Here is a 15,502-nt window from a genome sequence, read left to right as displayed (position 1 = left end):
ACGTTAGCGAGCGGGGGAGCCCCGCGGAGCGCTCACACAATAGAGCCGGCTCCTGCCGGCCGCCGATTGGGCGGCGCGCTCACAGAAGGCGCATTCCCATTGGCTGCGGAAGGCCACCTGCTTTGGGCGTTCTGCGTCTGCCCCGCCCTCCGGTCTCCTATCGGTCACGTGGGTTGCGATTCCTAGAACTGTTTGCGCTTCCGTAGCGCTACGGGGCCGTTCTCTGGGTGCGCTGCAACGGCGCGTTCTGCGCTAGGAGCGTGGCGGCGAGGGGCGGGCTCGGCGTGTGGGGGCCGGGCCGGGCCGGGCGGGCGGCGCCCCGCTATGGCCCTGGGTGCCGGCGGCGCGGCGGGGCGCGGGGGGCGGCGGCGGCGGCGGGCGGCGTGACTCCGCCGGGGGGCGGCGGCCGCGCTGCATGGGGGCGGGGGCCGGCCGCCATGGAGGGGGTGCTGTACAAGTGGACCAACTACCTGAGTGGTGAGTTGCTGCCAGTCCTCAGCCTCCGCGCGGAGCGGGCTTCCCTAGCGGGACGGGTGCCCTCATCTTCTTTTATATATGTATACTTATACAAGTGTGTATATATATATATATATATTTGTTGAGTGTGGATCAGCGCTGCCCCCTGACCCCGCCGGGTTTCCCGCTGCCACATTGTCACCATCCAGCGCTGGAGGAGGCGTTTCAGCCCCTTGTGGGTGCCAGCGCTGGTCTGGGGCGTCCCTTGCCCGCCCCGGGGTCGTGGGTTGCGGTTATTTCGGGTGCATGAGGTCATGCTCGCCGGCGAGCTTCCCCATTCCGCACGCCCCCGTGAAACTTTTATTGCTTTTATTGAGTTGCTTCGGGGAGTCAGGGGAATCTCAGACCTGGGAGGAAAAGGTGTCGGCATTAAATCACACTTGGGAGATCTGGATGAAAATGCATGCAAAAAAGAAAAAAAGGGGAAAAAAAAAAAAGGGGCTGTCCTGCTAGCGCTAGGCCTGGATTTGAATTTTTTGGGTGTTCCCATGCCATGGGACGCTTGGCTTCGGTAGCAGGCTGGAAGCAGCCGTGCATGGCCAGGGTCTCCTCAGCGGAGGTTAAAGGTGGTGGGGTCAGAAACGCTGCAGAGGTGGGGAGGGTCTGGGGCCACCCGTGTTCTGTGGGGTGTCCGTGGCCGGACGGCATTGGAGCCAGGGCTGGATTGTAATTTGGGGTGTGTTGGTGGGGTCTGGCCTGGTGCCAACCTCTCTATGGTTTGTTGAAACAGTTCGGAAACTTGACGGTCAGAGAAAAATAACCACGACCTTGACATTGCCAGGTGCAAGTTTTGCTTGGGAGCGTAGGCAAGGAGGGCTGCCTTCCTGCTTGAATTTTTTTCAGAGAGGCTGGAACAGCTGCACCTCTCTGGTTAGTTCAGAAAGTGTAGGAAACCAAAATTAAACAAAGAAGAAGCTGAAGCGCAAGCAAGTGATGAGTTGATGTGGCAGGGGGATGGGGGGGGAGCGGTGCATGAGGCTGGGTTTGTTGCTGTGCTGGAAGATTGCTGCAGCTTTTCCCCTTCAGGTGTTCTGAGAGGGGAATCAAAAATTGTCAGGTCTCAGTGAATAGGCATGGATTTTTTTTTTTTTTTAATTATTTCTGAATGCTCTTGGATTATGGACTTTGTGGCAGTAGGAGCAGCGATGCTTGGCTTTTCCACTTGGATTGCAGAACTGGGGTAGTGTTATTAGTCCTTTCCCCATAATAAAAATGTCCATGGTTCAGTTGATCTAAAATTTTGTGTGTTTGTTTTTCTTTGCATTGCTTGGATGCTGGGGCGTATTTGGAACCCCTGTGCTTGCTTTCGTGCCGTGAGATCTGGGGAGTGAGTGTCTGTGGGAACCAGTGCCTGTGTGGATGACTGACTGGTGTTTGGCATTGTAGCATTTGTGTCTGAGTGTGGATGTGGTAGGATCAGCTGGACTTGTCTTCTGTTTTGATGGTAAGATGAAGACTAAGAACCAGAAATATTCCAGTTCTATCAAAATTAAATTTTTGTTTGCTAGCCACATTGATATGTACTGTCAACCCATTGACCCTTCATGAAGAAGGATGACATTTTGCAAACCTCAGTCTAATTGCATGCAGATTGAAGAAGTCTCTCTTCCTTGAATGCGTGAGATTTGCCCCAGCTGGAAATTAGATGAGTTTTTGTTCTCAGTAGAGAGAAAATCAGTGATGGAGGATTGAAGCATCTTTCTGATTTCTTTGCTGGAACTTGACTCTGCTAGTAAGTGTGGTGGTCAAGGTCACTCCATGCCTTTTCTTAGGTTGTAGAAGGCCTGTCTCGTGTGTGTTTGAGAACAGTAAATTTGCTGTTCTGCAAGCTAACTAGGCTTACATGTGCTTTCTTTTGGCATAAAATGAAGACTTCCTGCCCTGAAGCCATTAAGTTATAAATTTATGCACTGATGCAAAAAAAAAGTATCGTGCTGTAATGTGGCGTTTGTCATAGCAGTAGCACAGAGCTGGGGAGTGAGAGACAGGACAGCCTCCTTTCAGGGATTAAGGGAAGCAAGAGGGTTCAACAGGTCATCCAGAACAGTATTTCTGTCAGTATTCTGCTTTTCCTCTTGCTCAAGGTTATCTACACTGGTGCTGAGTGGTGCAAATGATGTATGCAAAAAGTCGGGAAAATGTGTGTAATCTTTTGTGTGCCTGTGTTAGTAACACAGTGCTGATGTAAACGTACACAGCAGGTATCTTATGCCCTTTCCTCCTCATAATGAGGAGCACACCTTTGTTTCACACAGAGAGGAGATAAGGCATTCACCAAAGAATAAGCTTAAAACTGTAGAAAAGGATAACTGCTTTCCCTTCTTGCTCTGAGAGAGGAGCTGATGGAGTTTGTTGGTAATTGAAGTCTTTTCTGGGAATTTTGGTTTTATAACGTCTTCTGTCATTGCCATCACGAGAGGTCAAGTCCACATCAACCTATTTTCCCTCAGCTCTTGGGCAGGGAGCTAAATCTTTGTTGCAAATTACATAGTTATTGACAGCAAGAACATTTCAGAAGTAGGAACTAAGCTTGGCTTTCCGTGGGCAAAGGGCGAAGAAAGCACAGCACGATTGCTGGCAACTGAAAGACAGATTAGCTTGTGTTACTGCTCAAACAAGTTATCTTGTTTTATAATAAATGCACTTGTTTGCTTTATATAGATTAGGATAAATTGAATTAGTGTTACATGGTTTCTGCTTGGAGATAGGGTTTTTCTCTGGTGTTGATCCCACGCTCACGATGTGGTTTCTATATGCAGTGGTTCCAGTGCTGCCTCTGAAATCTCTGAGTTTAGAGAACTAAGTTTTTAGAGTTTTTCTCTCCCTTAATGCAATGGCCACCAAATAGTGATTTTACAATGTAATATTTTTGTTTAAGTTCAAGTGAAGTGTGCCAGCTTTGGATCAGATAGGCATGCACGCAGGTCTAGCCTATGAAAATCCACTTGGGATCTTGTGTTTGCAGTAAGCATGTCCTGAGATTGCTCTCATCTATGCTTCCCCTGCTAAATTGGTTAAAACCTTAAGGGAACAGGGAACTTTGCAAGCAGAATTATCGCTGATGTATAAAGTGTGATAGCACTTTTTCAGTTGGGCAAATATACGATGCCTCTGCAAACTTAAAATTATTAATCCTCAAAACCCAGAGCTGGGTGACTTAAATCATGCAGGTGTGTAAGTTGGCCTCAGCTGAGCCTACAGTCAAAGTGTGTACTTGATCTTAAAAATTCCCTAGATTTCATCCTTTGCCAAAACTCTCTAATGTTATCATTGCTTGTTAAAGGTTGTGGAGGCTAGGGATGGGCTTATAGCCTGGATAAAGGGACTATAACTCTTACTTCAGTACTGCTTATTGTAGTAAGCAGTTGGGGTGACAAAAGCGTCACCCTATAGCTCCTCGGTCTGTTGTGCTGCTGCTGCCTGTGGTCCTGGCTGAGCATAAAGCGTTCTGGCGTGCACAGCATCACAGCCGGATCCTGGCTGCGATCTTTTAGCAGAACTGATCTCAAACCAGGGGATGCTGCTTGCAGGACAGAGAAAGGAGAGAGCAGAGGTGAACTGCACCTGAAGGCTGCCCTTTGCAGTTTGGAAACTGTCTCCCACAGGACTCTCTGACTGAACTCAAGCTGCAATTCACGCTCTTTGTTAAGCATACCTTCTGATTAATAAAAGAAATTTCTTTAGTCTTTGGAGATTACCTTCTGAAAATAATCTGTGATTTTGATTTATCACCAGGCTTATGGAATGAGTAAACTATCGCTTACCCACAGGGAAACAGAGCGTGAAGTTGGGGAATACCTTTCTTCAATGGTGTGTATGAAGTGTGAAAGCTTGGCACTTTCAGTTGATTTTTCTGCTGAAATTCAATTCAGTTCAGATCTTCAGCGTAAGGCATGCCTTACCTGGCATCACCGGCCACAGGCAGGATTGCTGCTGACTCTGGAAAAGGTGGTATGTATCAGCTCTTGGCTTGGGGATCAAAGGCAGCTTCGTCATTAGAAAGAAAAACTTGACTAGTGCTGACTTGCCTAGTATTCTCTGTATGCTCTGTGAAATGGCTTTGATCGCTTTTCTTCACAAAGCTAAGCTTTTCCTGGTATTTAAATGTTCACTTCCTTAATTGTGCTGAGTAACTCTAACCTTAAGTAATTAATCTTCCTTGAGGCATGACACCCTCGCATTCATGCCATCACTAGTGACGCTGCATCATACCACATACCAGAGTTCGCTCTCCCCACCTTCCTGTCTGTAATCATCCACTCTCATTTCATTGTTGTGCTCTGAATTCTTTTCAATTTATCCTGAGATGCCAAGAGCTGGCACCAAGCAGTAAATTTCAGCTTCCACATAAAACTTTAAATTACTCTTGTCTCTAATGATTCAGAATTCCTGAACAAACCTGGAGGGAGAGCTCAAGAAAATGTGAAAGAGCATCAGTTTTTATAGCTTGAATCCGGATGCACATGGTACTGCTTAGAGTGAGTCTTTGTTTTGGGAGTTTAATTTAAGAAATCTGACCTTTTAGGATGGGAGACATGTACACTTCCAGTTGATATCAAGCTCTGGAAGTAAGGTCCTCTGTTTCCAGAGATGGAGGAAGTAATTGAAAACTTCACACTTAGATAAACATTTGGTTCTAAGAAGCTTTTGTTTATAATTTTTTCCCTTCTTTTTAACCTCTGGGCATAGTCCAAGTTCTGATTGTATAAAATGAGAAGTCTGGCTTTTGTAGAGGTTGACCTAGACAGCTGAGGTTTCTGTGGCCTTCAGGGCAATGGTCTGCCCAGTATTGCTGACCGTAGCTGCTCTCAAGACCAGGCATTGGTTTAGGTGGATGACCGAGTCTCACCCAGTCCTGGCTATGCTTCTCACCCAGGATGCTTCAGGGACGAGTTAGTTCATTCTCTTTGGATTTTGCATAATTACATTTGTGTGGTTTGACCCTCTTTCTCATGTCTCTCTTCCCTTCCTTCCCCTTTTCTTCACGTGGCAGCCTTGCTTTTGTCATAGCTTTTTATAATTGAGTAATGTGCTCACAGCAGAAAAGTTTGATGAGGCTGCAGGAATGGAAAACAGTGTCCCCTCTCTCCTCTGTAGGTGTTAGAGCAATGCTGCAGAGCATACACAGTGCAGCATTCCCTGCCAGGTATGCTGCAGTACCGGTGCCTCTGCATTGAGTCCTGCGCTGAAATAAATAAGTGATCTCAGGGAATGGCTGGGTAGGACAGAAACGAAAGGTGTGGCAGAATGATGGTGAAGAGATACCACCTTGTGTGTTTACATAAATTCATCGTGTTGGCTCAGTCTGGCCTGATAACCACCCCAGGGGTCAAAGAGAGGAGCACCTGGTTTGCTGGGGCTGGGAAGTGTAAACAGAGGAGGGAAATTCCTGAGAACTTTGAATGACTTGAATTCGTATGTCTGGGCAGTGGCCTGGATTATTGAACTTTCGCCTCCATCACTCACCCTGATCCCCTCTCTGCCCTTCATCCTTTCACTGTGTCCCCTTGAAAAATGCCTTGACTGCTGGTACATTGAGCTCTCCATGCCTTGGCTGGTCACTGGCATAAAATCTTTTACAAACAAACCCAGTTGTCCTGTGATGGCAGAATGCCTTTTCCAACGCCACTAGCCCTGCACTATGAGTTGTGGTTGAAATGAGGGTGGATTTTATGGGACCCCTGCAAGAAAAATCATTTGGGAGAGGGTCACTGTGTAAAAGCTGGTTCCAGCTGTTGCTTGCTTCACTTGAACCTCTAGTGTTCTTCAAACAAGTGCTTTAAAAAGTGATACCATTGTTGAAGTGCTAAATCTGTTAACTTCATTACCTTTAGGGGCTTTTGGTATTGATTCCTGCTGTTAATGTGCACATAATCAGAGTAATATTGCAATATGGGCATTTCTAGAAGCTGCTCTCTAGGTGAGACAGTAATAGCTCAGAGGACATGCGTGAATTCTCATATATATACTCATATATACTCATGTATACGGTCTGTGGATTTTTATCCTATCAAATTGTTTCGCTACAGAATTAAGGCTGCAAAATGTGTTCCAGTGCCTGGGATTGTCCTTCCCAAAATACTAGGTAGCCTTAGGAGGCTGTGTGGAAAGAGCAGGCAGTGGTTTTGGGTGCGAATTGCTTATATCAAGATAACCCTTTAACCGTGTTACTTCTGGTCACTATATGAGCAAAAAGGGTAAAAGTTTCAGATTTGGTCTGTGCAAAATACGCTTTTGCTGTATGCTGTTCCCAACTAGAAACACAGTGATGACTGACAGCATGAAACACGCGGCCGCGTGAACTGAACTTAGTCTCATGAGAGGTACACACCATCAGTTGTTAAGTACTGGATTGTAAGATTTAGTGCATGCACCCAGTAGTTGCGATTGCAAGCACATTGGGACCTTGAAAACGACTGTTTTGTCCATTTGTGATGTGGAGATTTCCATAGCCTTAATTCCCTGGGGAAATCCTCATCCATTGGACAGCAGTGGTCCTTCTGGGCCAGTATGAAACGTTTGTGTTGTATAGGCGAGGAGACGCGGTGAGCCCAGTGCAGAAGTTGGGGTTTTTTTCAGCACGGTCCATGGCAGCTCAGTGGTCTTCTTTCTAAGCTGGAAATAAGATCACTTGGCTTGGTCCTGTGTTTTGGCTGTTAGATGCATCCTGTAACTGGAAAATATGACTTTCCTCGTAACTGGAAGGCAGGTGTTTTGCGGCCACAGTTGCAGGAGGGGAAGGCAGTATGTTCTGGCCAGCAGCTGCTACCTGAACAACCAGGAGCAGGCTGGGCTTCAGCAAAGGTGCGGACCTGGTGGCATTCATAGACTTACATCAGTACTGGCAACTGGAGAAGGACATGTATTGGATTTTCTCTTGCTTTTTGCAAGACACCAGCACTGTCTTGGTCCTACTTGAGCTGAGTTTTCAGTGGCTCTAGTCCAGCTATCAGTCGTTGACACAGCGCTGGGCAGAAGCTGGGGTTGTTCTGCCCCTGGGTTCTGGGAGGTAAAGTGGTAGGTGGTGGTAGGGTTGAACACATGGCACGGCTTGCTTTGCACAGGGTGGGGTGAAAAGATGGATATTGCTTGTTCGTGCCGTGAGATGTCTCTGACTATCAGAGCAGCTGCTCTGGGACTCTCTTGCAACCCTGCACAGAAGAGCAGGGATCTGGCCCTGCTCTGCCACCTGCAGCTGTCTTGGGTCTTGCCTGTGATATTAGAAGTAGGGATGTGATGAAGGCTTTAATCCCTCCTATTAGGCAGATGTTGCCCTAACGTGGAAATTTCAGAATTATCTCCTATCCGCACTTAAAATCTGAATTAAAGTCAAAGAAGTCCAAGGACTATCTGTTGCATAAGTTTTTATAAAGACTTATGTTGAAGTTCAAGAAATTAATAACCATAAAGTATTACCTAATTCTAGTGGAAAGCAAGCAATAATAAAAACCTGGGTGTCTGGCCTTTGTGCCTTTTAGAAATGCAACTGGAACTGACATCTCTTAATTGCAGCTTGTTTTCCAGGTCATCAGTTTGACTTCTTGAGTATGTAATTCTCCCAGATGGTTTGGCTTTGTGGATGTCTGACATGATCTACATGTCTTCAAATGTTTTTTTTTTCCTTCAGGCTTGGCACTTTGGAACGAATGCTGTCTGGAGTCTGAGTTGTGTAACATTAAATTTTGAATTATGTCCAAGTTTCAACTGTGTTATCAAGAAATGTCAAGTTTGCTCAGTGATAGCTGTATCCAGACTTCCTGAAGTGTAATGGTGGAAGTAGGCAGATCTTTCAGGCTGTGGAAACTTCTGGAGAAATACTGAATCCTTAGCAGGCACAGACTGCTTAAATATCTGTTTCTGTAGTGGACAATATCAAATCTTCCAGGTACTGCAGGTACTAACTTTAAATTTCACACAGGAGTGCAATATGTATTAGGACCTTAACCAGTGTCTGTGAAGTTGTCTGGAATCTCTTCACTTTCTTCTATGGCTGAGACCTTAAGCTACTATTCACTTTTATTGTGCTTTGCATTTTATTGTCTTTTTTTTATATATGTCTTTCCCCAGCAAGGTCAATTTTTACTGTTAATGGCTCTGTGCCTCTAAAATGAGCTATGAAAGTATGAGCTATATTTTGTCCTGCCTGTGCACCACCAGTATAAATGGACTTAGTAAATTCTTCTTCAAAGTTGTGTTAGCGCTGGCACCAGTAAGACCTCGAAAGGTTCAGCTTTAACTTTTTACATCAGGTGAATTCTGAATGCTCAGTTCCAAAAGTTGCAGTGTTCCTAGGACAGTTTATAGGGAGAGAATAAAACTGAATAAACCCAAGACTTGCATTTGTGGAAGAGTCCAAGTGTCTTTTTGCTGCTTTGTTTTTTGTTGTGTTTGTTTTTGTTTTTTTTTTTCCCTCTGCTCTTTGCTTGTCTGCAAATGTGAAGTTCCTGTAATTGAAGATTGTATCCCTGTTGCACTGCCCATGATTTGTCAGCCACATGCTATTTTTAGCTGGTTGTTTAGGATAACCTTCCCATGGCTGCTGACTCAGTGTCAGTGAGTACCAGGTGGTTAGTGCATCTTCTGACAGAACCTTGCTGTGATTTTTTTTTTTTTTTTAAATTGGTTTCCTTTTACAAAAATGTATTTTTATTAGTGTAACAATTCTGTTCTGAAAATACATGTTGTTCTGATTAACAATTGCCTATCATAGTCTTTTTAATACATATCTAATAAAGAAGAGTTAGGTTCTGCGAAGGAAGACAGGTAATTGCAGCTTCCCCCTCAAAAAAAAAAAAAAAGACCCAGAATCAAAAAACCCAACCAAACAAAAACCTCAACAAAATATATTGACTCATAAAATATTTTTAACCAGCCTCCAAAGTGATGGAGCTACAGTGCTTTGTATGTTGACTAATTGATTGCACAGGCTTTGACTGATGGGATGCAATTTGGTTGAGCATCAGCTGCAATTGTAAGCTGTAGGACCATGGCTGAAATGATTCATGTGCAGCAGCAGGATCTCCAGGCTGAATTAGAGGCTTGTATTGACTGTGGCGCTGTGCATTATTTAAGGGATTGGTTCTGTGCCATTGAGTGTCTGAAGCAATTAACTACTACTCTCTGCTGAACAATCACCTCCTTTTTTTGTGAGTTCCTCCATATCAATAGTGACTTTTAGGATAGTTTCTTTATTTTGGTGGCAAGACAAATAAAAATCAGTCTTGCTGTTTTCTTTTTTTTTTATTCTCATTCTTGTGATTTTTTTTCCCTTCATATAAAATAAAGAAGTATTGAGAATACTTTGGCATTTATAATGTTTTTATATTCTTCTAGGAAATAATGGAAGAGCTCTGGAAGAGTGTGAAAAAGGATTTATGTTTGTTTCCCTTGCACCCTGAAGGTTCAGTAACCTGTAGACCAGGTTGGCCCGGATGCTGTGGTGTTGCTTGTTTAAAATAATAACCAAACAAAAAAACCCAAATCATACTCCTACTATTAGCCTGTGGCTTTAGGGCTTTCTAACCTTAAACTGAGCTGGGCTTGGCTTCAGCAGTAGCCTAAGGAATTGGTCCCTAGCTCATAAGCAGCAGTCATTCCTCCCCGTGCAGGGCAGCAGAGGCGAGGCCTCTCTGCAAAAATGTGTGGAGCCGTGTCTTGTCAAAGTGTTTTTCCCAGAGATGGTTTGCCAGCACAGCGTGGGGAGCTTCGGTGTCTCGCTCCCTTGTGCCACGGATGAGTGGTTAGGTCGCTTAAAGAATCACCGTCAAAGATACTTGGAAATAGTGATTTTAATAGTAATCTATAAAAGTGTGATTCAACAGAGTTCGATGGCAAGGTTCACTCTATTACTTACTATATGAATGGAATATATATATAAAGGAGAAAAGAAGAAGAAGAAGAAAAAAGAAAATAGCTAGCAGCAGTTTAAGGTTTGTTTGCAGCAAGGAGAAATTCACAAGAATTTAGCCATAACTAATCATTAATTAATCTAGCATCTAAAAAAAAAGGTGATTAGATTAAATGAGGTCTACTGCAATATTTGTATCGATACACACACAGAGACAATAGGCCTAGTAATTTGTTGCGACTTTAGTGAAATACTCACAATATGCATATATAAAGGTACCCAGTAAAAATTCCCCTTGAGTTCAGTGAAATACTCACATTAAATGATTAACTCAACAGGCAAATGTTGAGTCTCAAGGGGTGAAAGGCGCCGGAGATCAGCCCGGGTCCTGTTGTCAGACCTCTGTATGCAAACTTAAGAGTTCGCAGCTGTGAGAGGCATCCCACCCAGAGGGAGATTCTGGTGCAGCCCGCTGCGATCCAGGAGAGCTCAAAGGGTCTCCCTTGGTACTGCTGTTTGTAGGGTCACGAGATGATTGACTTTAGGCATCAGTAAATTTCCATTCTACTTTCACAGCCCGTGTTGGAAATCACTAAAGTTCTCAAAAATTCCAGTGATGCTGGTACAGATCCTCCTGAGTTATGGCGCAGATAAGATAGCCCCCAAGGCTATCGGGAGGTGACTGATACAGACAAAAAATATGTCCCAAGGTTGTCAGGGCTGCCTCCCTGGTGTAGACAGTGCTGCTCCCACCTTAACCATGTTCTGATATGGTCAAGGGACGCTTAACCGCCAAACTCGTTACACAAAGGCCAAGTTTTGACGGGAGTTACTGAGATTGTAAAGCAGCTTCGCTTCCCATGCTCTGCCAGGTGCACAAGAGAAGAAGGGTGGGTGGGAGAATGCACCACCACACCTTGGTCCTGTCCGGGGCAGCTTGTTGCAGCTCAGTAATGAAAACTGCTTTCCTCCAGTAACATTGCTGCCTCGTTTCTTCTTGAGTTAATGAGCTTGTAGTTCTTAATTAGACATAAATGATGGCTGTCATGTCTTGTTTGTTTGTATCTTTTCATACTGCTGTAGTACTTCCAAAAGAAGAAAACAAAGGGGGTAATTTACTTCTGAAGTTGGACAGCAGGGTGGGCAAAAGTGGTACCCAGATCTATTGGTTTTGGTTTAGCCTGGTGGTTTGTTTTTTCTCTGGGAAGGTATCCAGAAGTGCAAGTCATTAATTCAAGATTACTTTTTATGTGGGCAGCATGAGAGTTTCAAGAGCTATTGAGAACTGCTTCGTGGAAAGATGGTGTTCAGAAATCAACACATCCTCCTCTGTCCCCTCCTTCCCTTGATTTTTAGGAGTTTCTTGCCCATTGCTTTTCAAGACAGTTTGGCTAGACCTTCCCGCAAGGGAGGAAGACATGTAAGGCAAGACAGCTGGGGTAGCTTTAGGAAACAGTGAAGAGGTGGGTGGAGGAGTGATGGAAGGAACTGAGGGGTGGTGGACTGAAAAGGTGGTTTTGGAAGAGAGAGTGAGTCAGTGACACTGTCTTAGCAAAACTACTGAAAATGACATATGGCATCTCAGGAACATACCGCTGTGGTCCAGCTGCCTGCAGAAAGGGCACGTAGCTGCCAGCAAGCAGGGGTTGTGGTGTACAACGTCCAGGCCTGTCCACAAATCTTACCACTTTAAAGAGTTTAATTTTCCTGGGGGGACTGAGAATCTTTGGGGCCTTATTTGCAGCAAGTCCTGAATGAGAGAGGTAGTAGAATTGCAGGGAGAGAAGCAACTGAGAAATGCAGTTTTGTTTTTCAGGCTGGCAGCCTCGATGGTTTCTTCTCTGTGGTGGCATCCTGTCCTATTATGACTCTCAGGAAGATGCCTGGAAGGGTTGTAAAGGAAGCATCCAAATGGCCGTGTGTGAAATTCAAGGTAACTAAGATACAGTAACACTCAGCTGCATGAAATTTGTCCAGTAATGTTGCATTCAAGACGAGATTTCAGATCACAAGAGCTATTTGTCTCCTTGATTTCTTTGGTATGTATTTGTAGTAACTCAGTGACTTGATATATATGCCAGTTTTTATTCTATAGTATTTTGAAAATGTTAAGAAAGCTGCAAGCCTCTAATATAATGGGTATTCTACATGCAGGTGGGTCACTGTTTTTCATGAGCCGTGGTGGAACATCATACAGCTTCAAATGACTCTTCATAAACGCAAAGCTGAAGCTAGAAATATGAATAATAAACTTCAGTACTAGGTCTGCTCACTCAAATGGGATTCCTTGCCACATCTTTGAGGTTCGGTTATGGGCTGGAAACTTGAAAGAGAGGCTGGCCGGAAGAGGATGCCTTTACCATAAAGACTCCCAGATGATATTGTACCGATCACAAAACTGCCTTTCATAGCCTTTTGTCCCACAGCTGTACATATGTATGTCCTATCTATTCCCTGACTCAGAAGACAAGTCATAAAATGGCAACAGGAGTAATTTGGGGCTGTAGATTCCTCCTCTTTCTTTACTGTTTGAGCTGCCACCTAATATATCTGTTGTTATATTCAGTTGGGCTGGGAAGGGCTGAGGGACTGGTCTGAAATCTGTGTTGCTTCCAGTTCATCCTGCAGACAGCACACGAATGGACCTGATCATCCCAGGGGAGCAATACTTCTATCTGAAGGCAAGAAATGCAGTTGAAAGGCAAAAGTGGCTGGTTGCGCTAGGAACTGCCAAAGCCTGTCTGACCGACAGCAGAACACAGAAGGAAAAAGGCAAGAACACCCTTTTGCCAGCACATACTGTTTGCTTTTTATTTCCCTCTCCTTGCCCTAGTAGGTGTACACACAAAGATAACAAAATCTATACCTGAACTCTGTGTCCAACCTGTGCTTCAGGTCTTTGGTGCCACTAAAAGCCAAGCCATCTGGGAACTCTAGCTAGAAATCTCAGGTGTTAGCTCTCGGTGCAGGGATTTGAAAACTTTGGTTTTTCCTTAATATATACTATGTATAAATAATTTGAAAATCGTGTGCTGATAAATTCTGTAAGTACAAGGAATGAGTAGCTCCTGGCTGCAGGTCACTGGGATGCAGTCTGTGCATGAAGGTAAGACCCTCACCTTGTGCAACTGTCTTAGTATGATGACCCAGCCTCTCATACCAGTGGCTCTTGAGCTTTGGAGTTCCTCAGACCCTTTCCTTCCATGTTCTAACTGGGCTGTCTTGTGCACTTCAAGAATCCCTTGGCAATTAAAATAAAGGTTTGCAATTGGTTTTAAATGTGCATGCTGGTATTTGGAAACTGAAATCCAACCATGGTCAGGCTATGAAAATTAATTCACTTACCTCTTTGCTTTCACCAACAATCTCACTTTCACCCCAGTGAAAACCCCCCTTGCCTGCAAGTGTGGTGTCATTCATGAGTCAGTGTGAGACCTCCTGCCTTAACCTTGTGTAGCCTCAGCACAGTAACTATGCAGAAGATGGGAAAACAGCAAATTATTGTTAAGATATCAGTGATCCTGAGCAAATGCAGGGGGGGTGGGCACTTCCTTTCACCGAGTTGAGGAATTGCTTCTCCTCTTAGCCTTATGTGCAGGCTTTGCATCTGCCAGTTCAAACTGAGTCAGAACTGAGCAGAAGATGCTACTGTAGGGTCCTCCACAAAGTGGGGATCTGATGCGCAGTGCCTAGCAGCAGAAAGAGGTTATATCTATAAACTGTCATACAGTAGCACAGGGTGAAAAGCTACTGATGTATTTGCAGAACTAAACCATGTTAGTCTTACTAAGAGACAAAATAATTTACTTTGTAATTCTAGGACTCTAATGTCAAAAAATTACTTCTGAAAAATCTCAGATTGACTGTTAGTCATATTTGGATTAGTCTGCTCAGTTCTGCACTCTCCAGTACAAGAAACATATGGGCGTACTGGAGTGAGTCCAGCAACGGGTCACTAAGATTATTAAAGGAAATATTTGATGGGAGAGCATAAAAATGATGGAACCAGACTCTTGTCAGTGAACGGACAAGAGGAAATGGTCCTAAATTTAAATACAAGCAACTCCATTGAGACATAAGCAAAAATGTTTCTGTTGTGAGGATGAGGGAGCACTGAAACAGGTGGCATAGAGAGGTTGTGGAGTCTCCATCCTTGGCAGCGTTCAAAACCTGACTAGACATGGCCCTGAACAATGTGCTCTGGCTGACCCTGCTTTGAACAGGGGAGTAGGACTAGCTGGTCTCCAGAGGTCCCTTCCAACCTCAACAACTCTGTGATTCAAGGATATATATTAAATTAATCCCTTTGTGTAGGATAGGATGCGTCTTTTCCCTCTAGTGTTTTCTACCTATAACCCTGATCGTTTAATTCACAGTATAATTGTTTGCACCTTAAACTACTTAGTGAAAACAAAAAATATGATATGTAGAGGTTTCGTCCTGTTTAAAAGGACCATTAAGGTCAAGTGTTGTGTACTTGCTTTTTCTCTGTGTCCTAAGTCCAGGAACATATTGTTCCTGTCTATGAAACAAATAATGAAACAGTATTTTACCTGTCAGGAGCATAATTTATGGCCAATTCAGCTCATCTTTTTGAGTTGATAGAAAATGTTTTGAAATAAGGAAGCATTGATTGAATTAGATTGGATAATGCTATTTCAGCAACTTTGCAAAATCATGTACTGCAAGATGGATACAATAAATTTAACTCTTCTTTTGTTTCACTTTTAGAGTTCACTGAAAACACAGAAGCCTTGAAGACTAAAATGTCTGAACTTAGACTGTACTGTAACCTCCTTGTTCAGCAAGTGCATAAAACGAAGGAAGCCAGCATTTCTGGTATATCAGAACCAGAGGTACAGCTCTATTTTTGGTGTAGACCATATCCGTGAAGTCTTGAGCACTGTGAACTCTTCTGCTTAGCCAATGTGGTATTCACTCACAGTTACTTAATATTGCACCCTCTTTCTGCAGAGAACCTGTGGGAAATAATGTACCCACACAACAGTTCTTGTTTAAATGGAGTAACACTGTATTGTTGCAAATAATTTTCCCTGTGTTGGGGTAGCAAGTAGTGAGATGTGATGTCTGTGATCTAGATAATAACATGCCTGTAGGTGATCATGTGTATATAGTGGA

At 44.1% G+C, this 15,502-nt stretch overlaps 1 protein-coding gene across 6 annotated transcripts in view; it reads left to right on the top strand.

Annotated features, from left to right (window-relative positions):
* The first annotated feature begins 212 nt into the window (after positions 1–212).
* Positions 213–15,502, top strand: part of PLEKHA8 (pleckstrin homology domain containing A8) — a 34,437-nt gene continuing 19,147 nt past the window's right edge. For 2 of the 6 annotated variants that reach the window (XR_014228205.1, XR_014228206.1), the window contains exons 1-5: positions 8,175–8,410; positions 9,850–9,937; positions 12,180–12,296; positions 12,980–13,135; positions 15,095–15,219. Coding sequence is in view for 4 of the 6 variants with exons in the window: in XM_082312259.1 (XP_082168385.1) it covers positions 9,856–9,937; positions 12,180–12,296; positions 12,980–13,135; positions 15,095–15,219 (480 nt within the window). In the remaining 2 variants the exon portion in view is untranslated. Of the gene's footprint in view, positions 228–381; positions 478–8,174; positions 8,411–9,849; positions 9,938–12,166; positions 12,297–12,979; positions 13,136–15,094; positions 15,220–15,502 lie in introns of those variants that run through there. The other 4 variants (XM_082312259.1, XM_082312258.1, XM_082312256.1 and 1 more) reach the window with 4 other exon arrangements.

This window comes from Platalea leucorodia (genome assembly GCF_965183815.1).
Source record: "Platalea leucorodia genome assembly, chromosome: 1".
NCBI classification, from domain to species: domain Eukaryota; kingdom Metazoa; phylum Chordata; class Aves; order Pelecaniformes; family Threskiornithidae; genus Platalea; species Platalea leucorodia.
Note: the sequence above shows the minus strand (reverse complement) of the source record. Positions and strands in the feature narration are given on the sequence as shown.